The sequence below is a fragment of the Ixodes scapularis genome, unplaced genomic scaffold, assembly GCF_016920785.2.
Source record: "Ixodes scapularis isolate PalLabHiFi unplaced genomic scaffold, ASM1692078v2 PGA_scaffold8__174_contigs__length_109621045, whole genome shotgun sequence".
NCBI lineage: Eukaryota > Metazoa > Arthropoda > Arachnida > Ixodida > Ixodidae > Ixodes > Ixodes scapularis.
Genome location: NW_024609883.1, coordinates 102,964,433 through 102,980,396, shown reverse-complemented (window position 1 = coordinate 102,980,396; position 15,964 = coordinate 102,964,433). Strand labels below are relative to the sequence as shown.

At 48.0% G+C, this 15,964-nt stretch overlaps 1 protein-coding gene and 1 non-coding gene across 2 annotated transcripts; both read left to right on the top strand.

The window, feature by feature from the left end:
* The first annotated feature begins 5,179 nt into the window (after positions 1-5,179).
* Positions 5,180-5,270, top strand: Trnay-gua. Its single transcript is given in 2 exon segments — positions 5,180-5,216; positions 5,235-5,270. It is a non-coding gene; the product is annotated as a tRNA-Tyr (tRNA).
* A 6,492-nt stretch (positions 5,271-11,762) lies between these two features.
* On the top strand, positions 11,763-15,315 carry LOC8041680 (DNA-binding protein inhibitor ID-4). Its single transcript, XM_002414872.4, has 2 exons — positions 11,763-12,284; positions 13,881-15,315. The coding sequence occupies exons 1-2, from the start codon at positions 11,778-11,780 to the stop codon at positions 13,965-13,967; spliced, it is 594 nt and encodes a 197-aa protein (XP_002414917.3). The 5' UTR covers positions 11,763-11,777; the 3' UTR covers positions 13,968-15,315.
* Positions 15,316-15,964: the final 649 nt, after the last annotated feature.

Here is a 15,964-nt window from a genome sequence, read left to right as displayed (position 1 = left end):
GTTTAAATCCCTTTCCCCCACTTTAATATCTCCCTCTCTCCAAACAAAATATCCTTCCCCGATTCTCCACCACGGCCCAGGAGGTGGACAAGAGAGTGGAACAACCGCGGCGGGGACTCCCTCGGAGGAGGGTCCGTGCCGACGCAGACAGAAATGTGGCGCCGGTGTCCAATAAAGGCGGCGACGACGATTGACGATGGCAGTGGCGCCTACGAAACCCCCCTCCCGCCGATCCCCTTGTTCAACTCCTCCTCCGATTTCTCCGAGCTGTACCCCCCCAACCGCGCGACCACCACCACAAAAGCGCCGATGGAAAACCGAGCCGCTGGTGTGGGGCCCCATGCACGAAGACGTCGTCGGCGCCACGGAGTCGGCCCCACCGAGACCCCGGCAGCGCATACCGTCCCCTACGTACGGTTTCTTCTTATGGCGGACCGCGGAGGACACTGCGAGCCATCGAAGCGAATCCGGTGGGAGCGTGATTGCCACGTGACCTTTGGAAAGGGTGTAACCAAGTTCGGGGCGCTGAGTCACGTGACACCTTCAGAGCGCTGGATTGCTTGAGGATGGCTCGGAACGTACGTTCGTTGCGGGTCATCGTAAGGGGAGAAGGGCGAGCGGACGTCATGGTTCCTTTCTGCGTTCCCCGGTAAAAAGCGAACAAGCCCCTGGGGGCATGTCGGCGTTCTACACGCGTCGGTCGCTTGTTTGGCTATTTGTTCGTGTTTATATTGCGACGTTATTTTTTTTTTTTTGTTTCCCTCGACCCCGTGATTTGCTCGCGTTGGTCAAAACCTCCTCGGCAATGTCCAGCCAGGGACTTTCCTCGAGGACAGGGTTTCCCCGAAAACATATTGAGGGGAAAAAGTGAAATCGTGCCGAGTTCTTCCTTTGGGGGCCTCGTCGGCTCCATCGTGCTCTCGTTTTATTTATTTATTCATTCATTTCGGTTTTCATCTGGGAATGTGTGTTTCGAAAAAGGAGGGGGGGGGGGGGGGGGAGGGGGGCGAAGAACAGTGAGGTGTAGGTTTGAAACCTACAGTTAAGAAGTGATTGTGCAGCTCACCTCTGTGCGGGTAAAGCAGAGACATCTCTCATGCTATTTCCAATGACAAGGAGGACGTGATAGGAGTGATACTTGGGGAAGGCTAGGCACGCATAAACAGCCCACATAAGCACATACTCAAGAGGAAAACGGGACAGTGAACAGTCTTCCGGGTTTCCTTGTCTTACCCGCCACTTTTTTTAGGGTTTCGTCCTCGACCAGGAGTGGAACATGAAGTTTAGAAGAAAGCTGTCTCTGAAGTCTTCGACAGTCGATATATAGTAGAACTTGCGGGTATTGCAGGCGCAGCAGAAGGACAAATGAAGTGTTGCAGTTCTTATTGTCGAGTTTCTATCCCCTTGCCTTCAGGAACATGAACACTGAAGCGGCCCGATCGTCGTATTGCGTGCCACCTTCAAGGCAATTTTTCGCAATTTTTCTGGACACGTTTTCCACGCTGAGTTGTACGCTGAGAAAGATATCGTTTTTCGTGTCAACGATACTAGAACTCGAGCAGAGGTCGGTGGTATGAGCGATAATTAAAATTTACCAATAGTTTTGCACCTTAGAGCAAATGTCGAATTGCAGCTATTCTAACTGGTTAATGCAGCCTGCACATTACGGCGCACGTAGGTTGATACAGGGCATATTTAAGGGATGACTGGTAATATCCAAACAAAAAAGTCAACATAAAATAACAGTAAAAAAAAAAAGCCCAGGGCATAACATTAAAATATGTTGATAGCATCTGCTGTGAGTGGATCAAGTTTCTTAAGTGCGATACTGAACTGGGCATTTCTGTCTGGCTACTGTCTCATATTCCAGGCCCGCTAACAAAATCAAATCACTCTTTAATGCTCAAATCTCGAGTTCACACATCCAGTTCCAGCCCCGAAACGTCGTGCCTCACGCGACACATTAAGGCGGGAAAACGTGCGGCTCATATCACATAACACGGCGACGCAATTCGCAACAACTTCGCCGGCACACATCAAAGGCGAACCGCTCCCACAATGTTTCCCCATCGACAGGTGTAGTACGCGAACGCAACAAACAAATAAAAAAAGAATGAAACGCACCGCCGCGCCCATACGATTCAGGCATAAGCGTCAACCCCACTTGACTTCCTTGGCAGGTGACTCAGAGAGCAAGCACTGGTCACGTGATGGTTATCCTGAACGTCGGCTTTCTCTGATGCCGACATACGTGGAACTGTTTCTGGCTTATTTTTTTTTTTTTTCTTCTCGCGATACGGTTCTTTTCAGGGAAACGGCGCACAGGAAGACATAGGCCGTTATCGGACCGCCTCAGCTTGCGGATAGCGCGCGCCTCCAAACGTTGAATATCTGCCGCGCGCTCTGATATCTCTTGTGTTGAACTTTCCCACGGTGCTCCGGCCAATGAAGATACCTCAGCGAGATCTCTCTGCCCGGATGCCCGTTGTTATAAGTGGTTCCGTTTGCTGGCTTAGGAATCTATCTCAAGAGGACGCGAGGCGACTACTGCAGCAGCCCATCTTCACTACGAGCTACGTGTTACGTATTATATATAGCGGCCATTAGATACGGTTTATACTAAAAGCTACCAGGGGCATAAAGGTGGGTGAGGAGAAGTGTCAGATCCTGTGCGCCGACATCTGGAGTCCCAAGTGAAAGATCGCGAAAGAGCGCGACAGAACACGGGAGAAAGAAACCAATGTTGCCAGCTGAAAGACGACAGTCGCAATGGTAATCGCGAAGATTGAAAACTCTCAGCAAGCGTCGGTTTACTGTGGACTTCCCAGTGAACGTTCAATTGATGTGTACTTATATTCTATTTATATAAAAGTGTGGTAAAACATATTTATTTTATTTTTCACCACACAAATCCTACCAGTCTTCCTGGTGTTCGAATAGCGGAACATGTTTTCTTTCCATTTGTCTCGTTTCCGTGTCGCGGGTTGTTTTTATGCTGTTTTGCTTACTAATTTGACTCGCAAGTAAACAAATGGAACGCGATTGGCCGATTTCTCTCGAGGTGTGTCCGACGGACCATCCAACGCATTTTAGAGACGCTAAGAAACTATAACAGTATTATTATAATAGCTCCGTTTGATGCGACAGAAACTTCGGAGCTACCGTTCGGTCGGAGTTCGGAAAAGATGTAGGAGTCGTGCGTAGGCAGATTGCACGACACCTACACTTTCCTGAGTTCGGAGTGAACTCATTTTGAACTTCCTGGCCGAATCGAACAGACCTAATATATCTATATGCGAGAAACCAACCTGACGCAACCGCCGATTTCCCAAAAGGCTATAGTGATCGATTCTGATACGTGGTCCGAGATAGACAAACTTTCTACCCTTCCCGGCTCTCCGTGGAACGAGCCATTCGACGCGAAAGACGAAATATAACCTTTCCATAGACCATAGCTAACAGGCAACTTTAGAGTGACAAAGCATTCGTATTACCAGAGAGAAACTCGCGGCTGCGACAGTTACAAAGCTCAGCATTGCAGCGGAGGGAACATTTCAATTTTGACAGCAAACAACATTGCCATGGGCCCTGGAAGATCGCGAAATCTAGCTAATGAGACGTAAAGCTAGTTGGTAACCTTGTGTGAGACTCCTAAGGTCTCCTCCATGCTCCGCCGCTTGCAGCAGCCAGAAGGCATGGGGAAATGGCGGCCCTTTTTCTCTAGAGTTAGTATACTGTTTATAGGAACTCTATGAGAGCCACAGAGCTCGTGAATTCTAACTATCCGGATCGCAGGTTCGTCTGCTTCTGTTGCAGGGGACTGTGGTGACGTCAAAGCGACGCGGAGCTCTGATTGAATCTGATTGAGGAATGGTGGGTAGACCTCAATGCTAGCTGCCTTGAGGTCTACCCGCTGTCCTTGGGTAAGAGCCAATCAGAGCTCCGCGTTGCTCTGACGTCACCACAATCCCTGCAAAAGAAGCATGCAGACGAACTTGCGTTTCGCATAGTCACGGATAGTTCTATAAATGTAGAGCACGGCAAGTCCAATAATCTCAATTCTTAACCTCCTAGCCAACGTGATCACGTAAGTATACACGTTTGTACGTACGGGCTCAGGGCTCCGTCATCTTGCTCGCTTGGGATGTGCTTGACCGCGCCATATGATGCGCCTAAGCACATTCAAGAGAGCAAGATGGCGGCGCCCTGAAGCCGTACTTGCAACCTTGTGTAGCCATTGAGAACGTCGAAGATATCAGAAATGTACAGGCGTACAAGCCGCGTATATCTATGTTTTTTAATTAAGCTGCCAGTGACCGTATAGCAGAAGTCGTAAGTGGCGTCAGACTGCTTTCACGCTCGGTGTTTAAGCTCCGTTTGTGTGTAGTAAAAGTCAGACAAGACAAAACAGAAGAGGGAACAATGGCCTCTCATTCCGAGTTTAAAACAGGCTCTAAACGTATACCGTTGAAATTACTTTGCTGCCCTGCGAACCAGCTGGAAAGTATTTTTTACGACGTCCTTAAAAATAGCACTCGTCCATTGCCGATTGTTTGAAACGCAAACATGGCTCCGCCGACGGCTAAGAAACAGTTGCACTTCTCTTTTATTTTTATGTAAGAATACAATGTATCTCATAGCATATTTATAGCCCGTCGAAGGCGATATTGTCTGGGTAATGTCATTTTGCAAAAGAGAAGAAAAAAAAAAGATTATTTATGCGTACACATATACATGCCTACAACATAAAGTGTATCCTTGTACGTAATGTTGAGTGGTTCGGGAAGGAGTATAGCCGAATTTTTTACTCTCTTCACTAAACCAAGGCCTTCAAGACACTTCGGTCTATTAAAACCCTAAAAATTCTTCTTTTTTTTTTGCACCACAGTGGCTGTAACATGCGGGTACAACAACTTGGCTACCAAAAACCCTCAGATCTACAAGTGCGGAATGTGTCGAAAGTATAACAGAAACACTGCCGTCTCATGACCCAGTTGAAAATTCAGAGGAGTGTCAGATTACTTTTATGTGTTATCTTGTGTTTTGGGTCTACACTTGGAAGTCAAATAACATGTACGAATACTTGTTGACCGGCAACAATTAAGGTCGTCAACAACAGTCTTCTCGTTTTGACAGTGTCGCAGGCACTGGCTACCTCCACTAATCCGTTATTTTCCATCCGTCGATAGCTCAGTTGGTAGAGCGGTGGACTGTAGAAGGCATTCCGTACGGACATCCATAGGTCGCTGGTTCAAATCCGGCTCGACGGAGGGTTTTTTTTTTCTTTTTTTATTTATTTATTTTGTTTTTAAGAAGTTGACCGTATCTTGTAATCGAGAAAAGCTATTCTTCAAATGAACCACATGTGAGACACCAGTCGCACATTAACATTATAATTGTCATCTCCTTGGCCAACGCCAGTGATTGTGATAATAATATCATAATATCTGTGCGCGGGGTTGCTAACACGTTTTTGCAAAAAAAAAAGAGAAAAAAAGAAAAAAAAAAGCCTTGTGCGATTGTGTAAACCGCAACCTCTTCCCCTCACTGAAACTCAAGCGACAATTAAGAAAAAAACACAGCGGCGTGTTTTTTAATGCGTAGCATTTCAATTGGCTGACCACTTGTCCCCGTCTCGTTATTTTGCCTGAATGAAGAGTCGCGTCCCGTTTTCGTGGGAACGTGCGTGCATAGTTATGAAATGGGTGCTAAGCGAGTGGAAGAAATCTGAACGAATCCATAATATACTTTATAAAAATAAACGTATTATATAAATGTCACCTCTACTAACGTAAATGTAGAATTCTCTTTGTAGTTCCATATGTCAATATACGTTCTGTTCGCACAGGTGCTGGTTCGGGGCGACACCACGAGTCATCGAAGTCGATCCAATGCCGCGTGTGGGTGTCATCGTGTGACATTTCACACGACAGCAGCCCAGCGACGCGCAGATCGTGACGTCACGATGATGCCATCACAGCTCTGGACTGGCGGCATGCATTGGCTGGTAGAGTTTGCTGCTGCCCGTAAGGTGTATCGTAGTAGTCTCATACAGGTGGGCAAAAGTGGCGATAAGAGCATTGCCTCGTGCTTCTTTTCTCCGAAAACAACAACCACAGAAAATACATTTGTCTCTTTTTTATTTCTGTTTTCTTTTTTCTACGGGGGATTCATCGGAGCGAGGGCCGATTGCGGCGGCAGCTCTCTGACCCGAAACTGTCACGACGACCCCCGTCCCCGTTCGCTCGACTGACGACGTCGACGACGACGCTATCATGCGGGTCCCGCCTCCAGGAGGGTGCACACGCCGCCGCGCCTGCCTTGACTGCACGCTGTTGTTGTTAGCGGTCTCGTATGACAAGGCCCGTCGCGGGTTTTGTGCCTGGAGGTTTTGTTGGCGTCCCGCCGTCTATTTAAAGGACGTTCGATATAAGGCATTTCTGCGCGTCTATATATATATACACACTGACGCGCTGAAGACAAAAAAAAAAAAAAGAAGTCCACGTTCGCCCACGGAGTTTGGTGTTACCGTGTGGGCATTGCGCATGCGCAGGAACCGGAATCGCGTGACATGAGGCGTCTGCTCATGCGCCGGGCCGAAAGCAGCGTCACCGCAGCTGCGTGACGTCACAGAGGCGTGCTGTGACGTCACGGAAATGCGACTCTTACCAGGAACAAACGTCTTTATAGTGCTCCTTCCTTGATGATCTGTTATTCCCGATTTGTGTTCTTTTTTCTTAAATCTAATTAACGAGTATGGCGAGGTAAATTATTTGGTCTGTGTGTTTTGAATCTTGGCGTGCATATATCTAGATACTTCCTTTAGTTGAACTGGCAGAGCTTTATCCGAGCTCCCTCATCGCGCCTTAGCATTTGCTCGTAAAACTCAATTAATGAATTATTGTTGTCGCCGCTCCGGTTCATATCTTCGTTATTGACTTCTTCTTTTTAAAACGACACACACCCACTAACAAAGCAATTATGTGAATATATACTTGGAAACGGATATTAAGGGCCAAAAAATGTGACAAATAGGTGGAAAGATAACAAAATAGCTGCGAGTAAATACTGTTGAAGGCAATCTTTACACATATCTTTCAGCTTCATTTTGACACTACAGCAATTAACACCACAGCCGTTAATGAACATTTCCTTGGTTATCGTTTTGCCTAGAACTTGTTTAGGAGAAAATAAAAAGAACAAAAATGGCTTTTCTAAACTACAACGTTCATCCATATCGATCAACATCGCCGGCTTGCCGACAGGCAGGTGCCGTCTTTTGAATAAGTCTCCAGTTCTGACTGTAACACACAACTTTATCGCGGTGAGGATCACGTGTGTACGCGGAATTGCAAGAGCTTAATCGTCCCCGGCCGATTGCTTCGAAGAACGAGACTCGAAGGTTTATGGGAGAAGCGGCGAAAACAAATAAAACAACAACATTAAAACAAAATATAGAAGCAACCAGGTCCTTTCTTTTTTTCAGATATGAAATGGGTTAGGCAGCGACCGAAAAGATACCCGCAAAATTCCCATCTCAAAGAAGACAAAATTTCGCTTGCTCTAGACGGCATGCCTCGCAACTCGACAGCTGCCGCGAAAATCTAGAGCGCTTGTTCCTGTAATTGTTCCGAATGACTGAAAGCGTTTTAAGTATCCCTTTACTAATTAGTTACTGACTGTGAACAGTGAAGGAAGTAATTGAGGCAAGAAAGAAATTTTGTTGGTTGAAGCAGTCCTTATGGGATCAAGTTACTTTATTCCCGCTCTTCTCGTAAATAAACACTCCTGTCACAAACGATCACAGACTTCCACATTTAAAACATAAGTATATACGTGAAACTGCACGCGATTATAATACGCCGAGTGCTGTCGTTTGAGCACATTCACCAAGGGAAAAAAAGGTCTCACGAAACTCGAGGAGATACTTTGAAATTCTTGTACCTACACGCTGACTTTGTGAAGGGGGAAATGTTTCGGTCCAGTTTTAGTACTCATCTTATTCCTTCTGAATGCAGTCACTTATACCTCAGAAGCCAATTAAATATGACTCGAGGCTAAAAAAAAAATTAATACAAAGTCATACTTCAGAGATTGGTGAAACTATCGCAGTACTCTAATCGGACGGCGGAAGGAAGAGTGTTCACACGCACTGGCATACCAGACACTGAATTCAGAGCAGTTGCTTGCAGTCAGTGCCCATCGAAAACCGTAGAGGGCCCTAAACGCTCGTTGGTAGTTATCTTCTGGAGCCAGTTTCCGGAATTTCTAACGGTACCTTTTTGCTCGTTTTCCACTTTTTCTTGAGCAAATTCCATTATAAAGTTTCGATAAAAGGTTGCAAACAACACCTGTGAACTACGTTGTGTTGCTCGAGTATAGTATTTGGAAGCACCTGCTTAACTTCCGACCCTCCATTGTCCGCAAAAAATCGCCAAGGGGGCCCCAGTACAGAGGAGAACTCTATCGCCATCCTCAGGGTCGACACCTTTGCACCTTCCGACGAAGGGCATGGGAGGCCGGGTTATAATTTCCTTCCTGGATACACTCTTGTACAACAAGCTCACAAACGACCGCCTGTCCAGAGACGGAAACGTCATTGCAATTCTATTTCCCTGTTGAAAAACGAAAAAAAAAAAAAAGAAGGAAAAGGTAGCGAGAAGACCAAAGTGTCAGAGGCTCTTCAGAGAGTTCCTTCTGCTGTTGATTTGAGGCGCCTTAAATAGAAAAGTCTAACATTTTTTGAAATCCCAGGGGCCAGCATGGGGTCCCCTACAGCCTTAAAGGAGCTGTGCAACGATATTCAATTGGAATGTTTTTCGCTTGACACGAGCTTACTGGCACACCTGGGACTCAAGTATACTTGCACGCAACTCCGTTGGCCAAGAAACTCCTTTGTTGCGGTGTAATTTCAAGGGCAAAAGCGATCAGTTTCATTCAATCTCTCCTTCGCAAAATATGATGACGTAATTCGGGGATCGCAGTACACCCAAGTGACGATATTTGAATGCTGTTCATAGATTGGACCCGAGCATTGCGTGGGCACTCGACTTGGGCTCGTGACAATTGCTAGCTCGAGAAGCATTCGCGTAGTGACCCGTGTCCAATCGCTGCAACGACGACAACAGCCGAGCCATAACAATGTCTGGAACTCAGCGCGTGTCCTGCGCTTTGCCAACCCCAGCGCGTGGCTGTGATCAACACTGGCGGCATATAATCGGCTCCAGGTCACGTGGCCGCTTGTTCTGGCTGCGAGTTGAGGGGGTGAACGCTGCTCGTTTTTCTTAGATTTTTTTCTGGGACTTCTATTGCGTGGGGTGAAAAACGAAGGCGTGTTTCATAGGTCATTAACGTTAGGGATCCGTTTTAAGCGGTATCTGTGCACAGTACAAAAATTGTTGCACAGCTCCTTTAAGGCCCGGGGCTGCAGCTCCCTTAGCCCGTACCTTAATCGGGCCCTGCGCACGTGCATGTGTGTGCGCGTTTGTGTACGCGCGTGCGAGCTCGTGGGTATGATCAATACCACCTAGAACACAAGGCCTGCGCGTTTCCTCCTCTAAACGTCATCACTAGTAGATCCCCTCAGCGCCCCCTAGCTAGCCCGGATGAGCAACATCGTCTGCTACATCGTCTGCTCCATCGCCTGCTTCAGTGGTTTGTGTAACAGATAATTAAACAAATGCTCACGTCGAGTGTCTCTTGCAAAGAGCATACGATGAAGTTAGACTTTCACGTGGAGCGTCAAATGCATGAGCGAAATTGCCTTGCTGCTGCGCGAAGGGCTGAAAAGCCCTTCGTTGGACGCTGGACGCTGACACTGGACGCCATTTTCGAGGGCGCTGTTTATAACTCGGGTAGCTGCTTCGAAGCGTTCTACCGCAGAACGAGCGCGCGCGCTAGAAATGCGCGTCTCAAAGCCAGGAGCGCGTGCTAGCTCGCGCTCCTGGCCAAGGGAGCGTTCGCGTGCACGTCGCAAATGCACTGGAAGCTCGCTGTCAGCTCGCGCTCAGCAGTCACGCACACAGCTGCGGTCGCAAGTGAATGCGACGTAGTTGCGACGCGGCCCCTACTCTCGTCAAGCTTCGGGGTGTTTGCCGCTTGGGGCGGGTCGGGGATCTACTAACGAAACGTCATGCGCAGGCCTTGTTTTCTAGGTGGTATTGGTATGATACACAAACGCGGTGCTCGGGAGTCAGACCGCTACGGCGGCGCGGTTCTCGGTACTGCTCATGCGCAGACCGGCAACATTTGGGACATGCATTCCCAAAATACGTCGAATATTTAAAAAAAAAAAAAAAAATTTCTTTCACAGGTAAACGCCGGAAGGCATACGATCCCATGTAGTTGATCGCTTTCGAAGTTTCCGGTTATCCCAGAAATAAAAGAAACCGTGTTTTTGTTTCTTTTAAATATTATGTTCGAATTAATGGCTGAAAAAAAGCTTGACATTTAGAGTCTGACTAGTTGCCCTCTGTTTGTTTTCCTTTGTCCACACATCTGTGTGCTTTATCGAAAAAGGTCATCGGGTTGCAAATGAGAACTCAAAGAATGAATGAATGAATCAATGAAAATGCCGGGCATCCAAAAAACGCCTCGTCGTAGATCTTGTTTAAAAATTAAACAACTTTTAAATCTTAATCCTACATTAAAAAAAAAAGAAAGAACGAAAAGGAAACTACGCACGGCGTAGATTTTTATCAATAAACTACATTTTTGTTCCGCCACCACACATAGTACAAATAGCGGATTACTATAAAGAACCCGTCACGCACGATGCTCATTTTCGAGCCGTATATTAGTCGCCACCAAATTTACGCATGAGAACACCTGGTTAATAAGAAACCCTGAATTTATTCAAATAGAAGGAGAAAAAGACAGATTATCGGGGGTGATTAAAACAACGCGTTACAAGATGTATCTCGACTTGCACGAGCACAGCGCATGCTTCAGCATGTCTAAACATTAGTCAATGCATTCTAATCACTCCCGAGTGCAACCCGAAACCAAGTTCAAAGACAACAAAGGTGTTACGGTCATGTACTACGGAATTGCACTGCCGAAACTGAAACGTCCTGAAAAAAAAAAAATTTAAATAAAAAGCCCCTGTCTTTTTTTAAGCACTGAATAATGCATCGGTTACCGAGCTGACGTCCGCGTTCTGTCGTCACTCAGCGTGTCGTACCAAGCCAGGCCTTTAACCGATTCAAGCCCCTCCAGAGCCACCTCAAGCCCGGAACGCAGACTCACGGATGGGAGAGGAGGTTACAAGCGCGTAGGGAAGAGAAACTGAAGAGAGGGAGAGAGAGAGAGAGGCGAGGACGAAACACGCAAATAAAGGAGCCGCCATTGCCAACAATCATTTCTTTTTTTCTCTTCCGAAAGTCTCCGCGCCAATGTTGGAGGTCACGGTGGGGTAGGACAGGTGCACCGGGAGAGGAGGCAGGAATCCTCCTCGCTTTCCCCGGACAGCTGGCTCGCGCAGCCAGCCCCACCGTGAGAAAAAGGGACAACTCGAAGAGATAGAAGAAAAAAAAATGGCCGCGAAGCGGTCCTCCTCGCGGACGGAACCCACAGCTGTGAGCAGCGCGCCGCAACTACTACTGACTCCGGAGCGCGCCGCAGGGCGGTGGCGCCGTCTGACGTCCGAAACGCGCGATCTCGGATTCTCCCACGCGGCCTCATTGGCTGTCTCATCCCGCAGTGCCCGCCCCCTGTGCCCCGATTGGTCGGCCTCTCGTACTTGGCTATAAAAACGGCGGCCTTCCGTTTTCTGGTCCATGTTTCGCTCCTCGCTCGCCGTCGAGTCGACAACGCTCATCCGTCGCTTCGGTGTTGTGAAACAACCTTCCGCTGTTTTCAACCTCCTTCAGTGCGCCGTCGGCCCTCTTTGGATTACGTCCTCGGACTCCGCTATCTCTCGGATTAAGCCAGGAATGAAGTCGCAGATGGAACAGCAGGTCATCAGCCGGTGTTTGGCCAAGGTGGCCGAAGGCCGCGTCGGCCGCGGCCGCAAGGACCGGGACTTGAACCACGAAGAGATGCAGTCGCTGCTCGCCAAGCTCAAGGAACTCGTGCCTAACATGCCGCGAAACAAGAAGCTCTCCAAACTGGAGATCATCCAGAATGTCATCGACTACATCCTCGACCTGCAGATCGCTTTGGAAACGCACCCGGCCACCCGCTCGTCGCATCCTGCAGGCTCCAGCACGAGTCCAGCGAGGCAACCCTTGGGAGTTCTGTCGCCTTCTAGCAACGCTGTGGCGAACACCTGTTCTGTGTTGGAGGTGAGTTTCCAAACAATTGTTGCATCGCGTTTCTTGAGGCTGCTGCATGACTCGCTGCCGCACGGTGGGGGGAAAGTGTTAAAGCGAGGGTTTACGTAGTACCTACGATACCGCAAAGCCCTCCGTTCCAAATAACCCGGGACACTTCGTAGCGGTCGCGCCTTGTACAGTTGTCTCATGGAAAAAACAGAAGCTTTTTGTTGCCCCATGGATCCTCTTCTAACTGCGCAGGCGATGTCGTGTGTGGCGGTTAGCTTCCGCTTCTGGTCTCAAGGACGCATACCTTGTACGGGAAAACTCTTCTGGAACTCTGAATCATGAGTGTGACATCGTCGCACCAATATGATTCCTATTCATATGCTTCCTTTATAACCTCAGAAAGTCGAACAAGAGTCCTCGAACTGACCTTACAATCGCTGCATCATCGCGCCTTTTCTGGAAGCGAAAAAAAAAAGTCAACGAAGGTTTTTTTGCTCTTCCATGTTTTTAAACCCCCTACTCGGCGTTCCCTCTGATGCGTCATAAGAACAACACTCATTCATGATAACCGAAAAGAGTTCCGTCACTATCGTACCATCCCTCGCCCTTCAGCCCCACCTTGCCAGCTCTCGATACCGCCGTCACTCCTGCACGGCGACGCACGTCCTGTTATTGCGGCTGCATTCCGTCCGTTGTTAGTCACTCCCGTCTCATCTTCGGACGCATCCGTCAGAAAACGTAGCAGGCGTTCGACAACGACTACGCGTGACGTGGCTTCATGCATGCAATCCTTCCGCGAATGGTGTCTCTTGGTTGCGCGGCCCTTCTGCGACTTTCTGGCTGGCTCTATGCGCTTTAGTCGGGAAAAACCGAAGGGGCCCCCGCTTTTGCCCGGGACAAGGGGAGGTGTTTGACTTCCTTGACAAGTGCAGAACTGGTTTTTCTGCGGCCCGCAAAATCCTCCGCGAGCGAGCGAGCGAACCCGGGCAGGCCCCCTCTCCCGCTGTGGCCGATGTGGGTCAGACTCGTGTGGTAATGCCCCTGTGGACGTTGAAGGCCCGTCTGGCTTTTTCTTTTTTTTTTTTTTTTCGCATGGAGAGGCATCTTTCGTATGCTGCCTAACTTTCAAGATTGCCTTGAGAATTTCCTCGGCTTGCGTACAGTACACGAACGTTTGCAACGCTTCTGGCACGGCTTTGGCTTGCCGAGCGCTATTGCAACCGGTTTGGTAGGACAAAAACTAAAAATCTTCCACGTTGAACGTCAATGCGGATTGGAGATGTCGCTCTCGGTTGCAATACTGGCCGTAGTCTTGTCCACATTCTGTGTTGTTTACCGAACGGTTTCCGCGCCAAATAATAATGCATCGTTCATATCTGCGGTCCCCTTCATGTCGTCAGGTCGGCACTTCTGTCCTTGAAGGTACTTGTACAAGTAAACACTAGTGTCCTCCCGTAAACCTTCCAGGGTATTGCTCCTAGTGGGACAACTGGGCGCGTTTTGCAGTCTTGTACTATATTTGGTGTGCAAGCAACCTTCAACGGGATGTTTCTTCTGTGTTCTTGGAAATCCCGATGGCCACTTCTCTGACCAGTCGTTTCTTTTCGTGTTTTTCAGGCGAACCACGCCGACAAAGTCCTCCCCAGCCACCTGACGGACCTGATCTCTGCCGTGGTGCCGTCGCCACGTCCGGTCTCGTGCTAGGACTTGTGAGAAAGTGCGACCAGCGGGACAATGATTCTTCGTCATCCCAGAGCGCTGAGGCAGAGCTCCGGGACTCAGTGATGGTGCGTCGGTGCCTCCGAGCACGGCTAGTCTTTCGCTCTACTCCAAGCCAAGAGCGACATCTTCACCAACCACCGTCAACGCAACTGACGCCCCGGCGAGATGCAGAGGCTGCTTGATGACGTCCAGCGAAGACGCCGGCTGACGTCTGTGCCGCGGCTTGCCGATGAACAGCAATACACCATCTTCACGCCATCGGCAACTCTTCAGCATGGCAAGGCAGTCCAGGCACCGAAGATAGCAGCTCCCAGAAACAGCATGGAGAGTGCGATTATCTTCCTGGTTGTAGTCTTTAGCAGGCTGTAGATGTGCTCCTCAGCGCTGAGCCTGGCCACTCCAGCACAGTATTAGAGCATGTCTCTGTATCTTGAAGCCTTCCCCATCCCAGTTTCTGTCACAAACATGAAAGAAAAGGTCACCCCAATGTCATACGACAGCCTGAAAAACAACAATGTCAGGCTCTTGTTTGCTTGGAGATCATGTGCAATCTTTGACATCAAGTTTTTTTTTATATATATACATAGTTTCGTCGCGTGTATATGCCACTCTTGCGGGGAATTTTGTAAGGGTCGAGGGGTCATGTTGGGATCTCCAATCTTATTTATAATCGTTTCCCTCTTCCAGTTTTCTTCAGTTGCAAGTACAAACCGATGTTTTGGTAGCTACGTCTAAGAGCACCTACCTTTGCCTGCACTTATTTCGAAGCTAGTCCAGGGGAGGTTCGAATGTGTACAACTGCCGGTAGCTCTTAATTTCTTTCTGGGTATATCCCCAAACGTTACAAACGCTGAACTTGCTAACTGTTCTTGCCACGGGTTGGAGATCCCTGTCATTTTCTGGGCCAGGTTTTCGTGCAAACACATTTTATTTCGTTGAGTAACTTATATACGTCTGTGATGTGCGATTACGTAATAATAATAATAAAAAAGGACGAGGCATCTGATAACGTGTCCTGTACACAGACAAATCGTGCCCATTTTCATGTTGTAACCTAGTATACAGTGCTTGCTTGACAGAGGCTGCATGCTTCACAGCAATGCGCTCACCGGTACATCGGCTACTTATATTTTTTTTTCTCCCTTTGTATTTCTGACAAAAACTGACCGAGGCATTTCTGTGCCCCTTCTAGGCGATGCCTATGAATGTAATTATTATTTGTACAGAGAGACACTTACACAAGGACAGATCCTATAGTTTGATGACATTGTGATAAAGCCCCTTTTTGCAAGCAAAAAGAAAAACAAATAAATATTGCAGTTCAAACTTACCCTGTTGTGGTGTGGCCTTTCTTACTTTCTTTTGTTGTTTGTGTTCTATAAGGAACTCCAGTATTCCTTAGTAAACTCCAACCTCTCCAATTTATAGGACAGGAACATTGACTATAAAGTGTAAACCCACAATGAATTCTTTCCTAATTTTGAGAGGTTAGTTCTCACTGTGTACGTAATAGTCTCTAAAGGAACGATGGTTTACTCGAATTTCCAAACCTCCATATATATATATATTTTTTTTTTCTTTTTATTAGGAGCTTGAATGATTGTGGCCTCTATGCGTCCACCCAGAGTGTATTCCAGTGGACCCTCGTTGTGATACAGAGGCACCCAAGTCCCAAGAATTCGGAAAAAAATCGCTGTCGGGCGCTCTATTCAGTTATACGGTCAAAATCCTGTGGAGTGCTTGTACGAGAGAGACTACAGAGGGGCTACTGTCTTAGCGTAAACACTCAGCACGTCGTATCTTATTTAGGGACTTCGGAACCTCCTATCTTGACTCCCCCCTAAAAAAAAACTTGCTGCGAGGACGGCTCAAAGAAACGCTGTCGTCCTAAATCGGATAGACAAGAGAGACCAGCCATCGGTCCGAAGGACGATAACAGTCTCGAGAACTGCCTTGGAATGCCGTTCCATTGTTCCTCT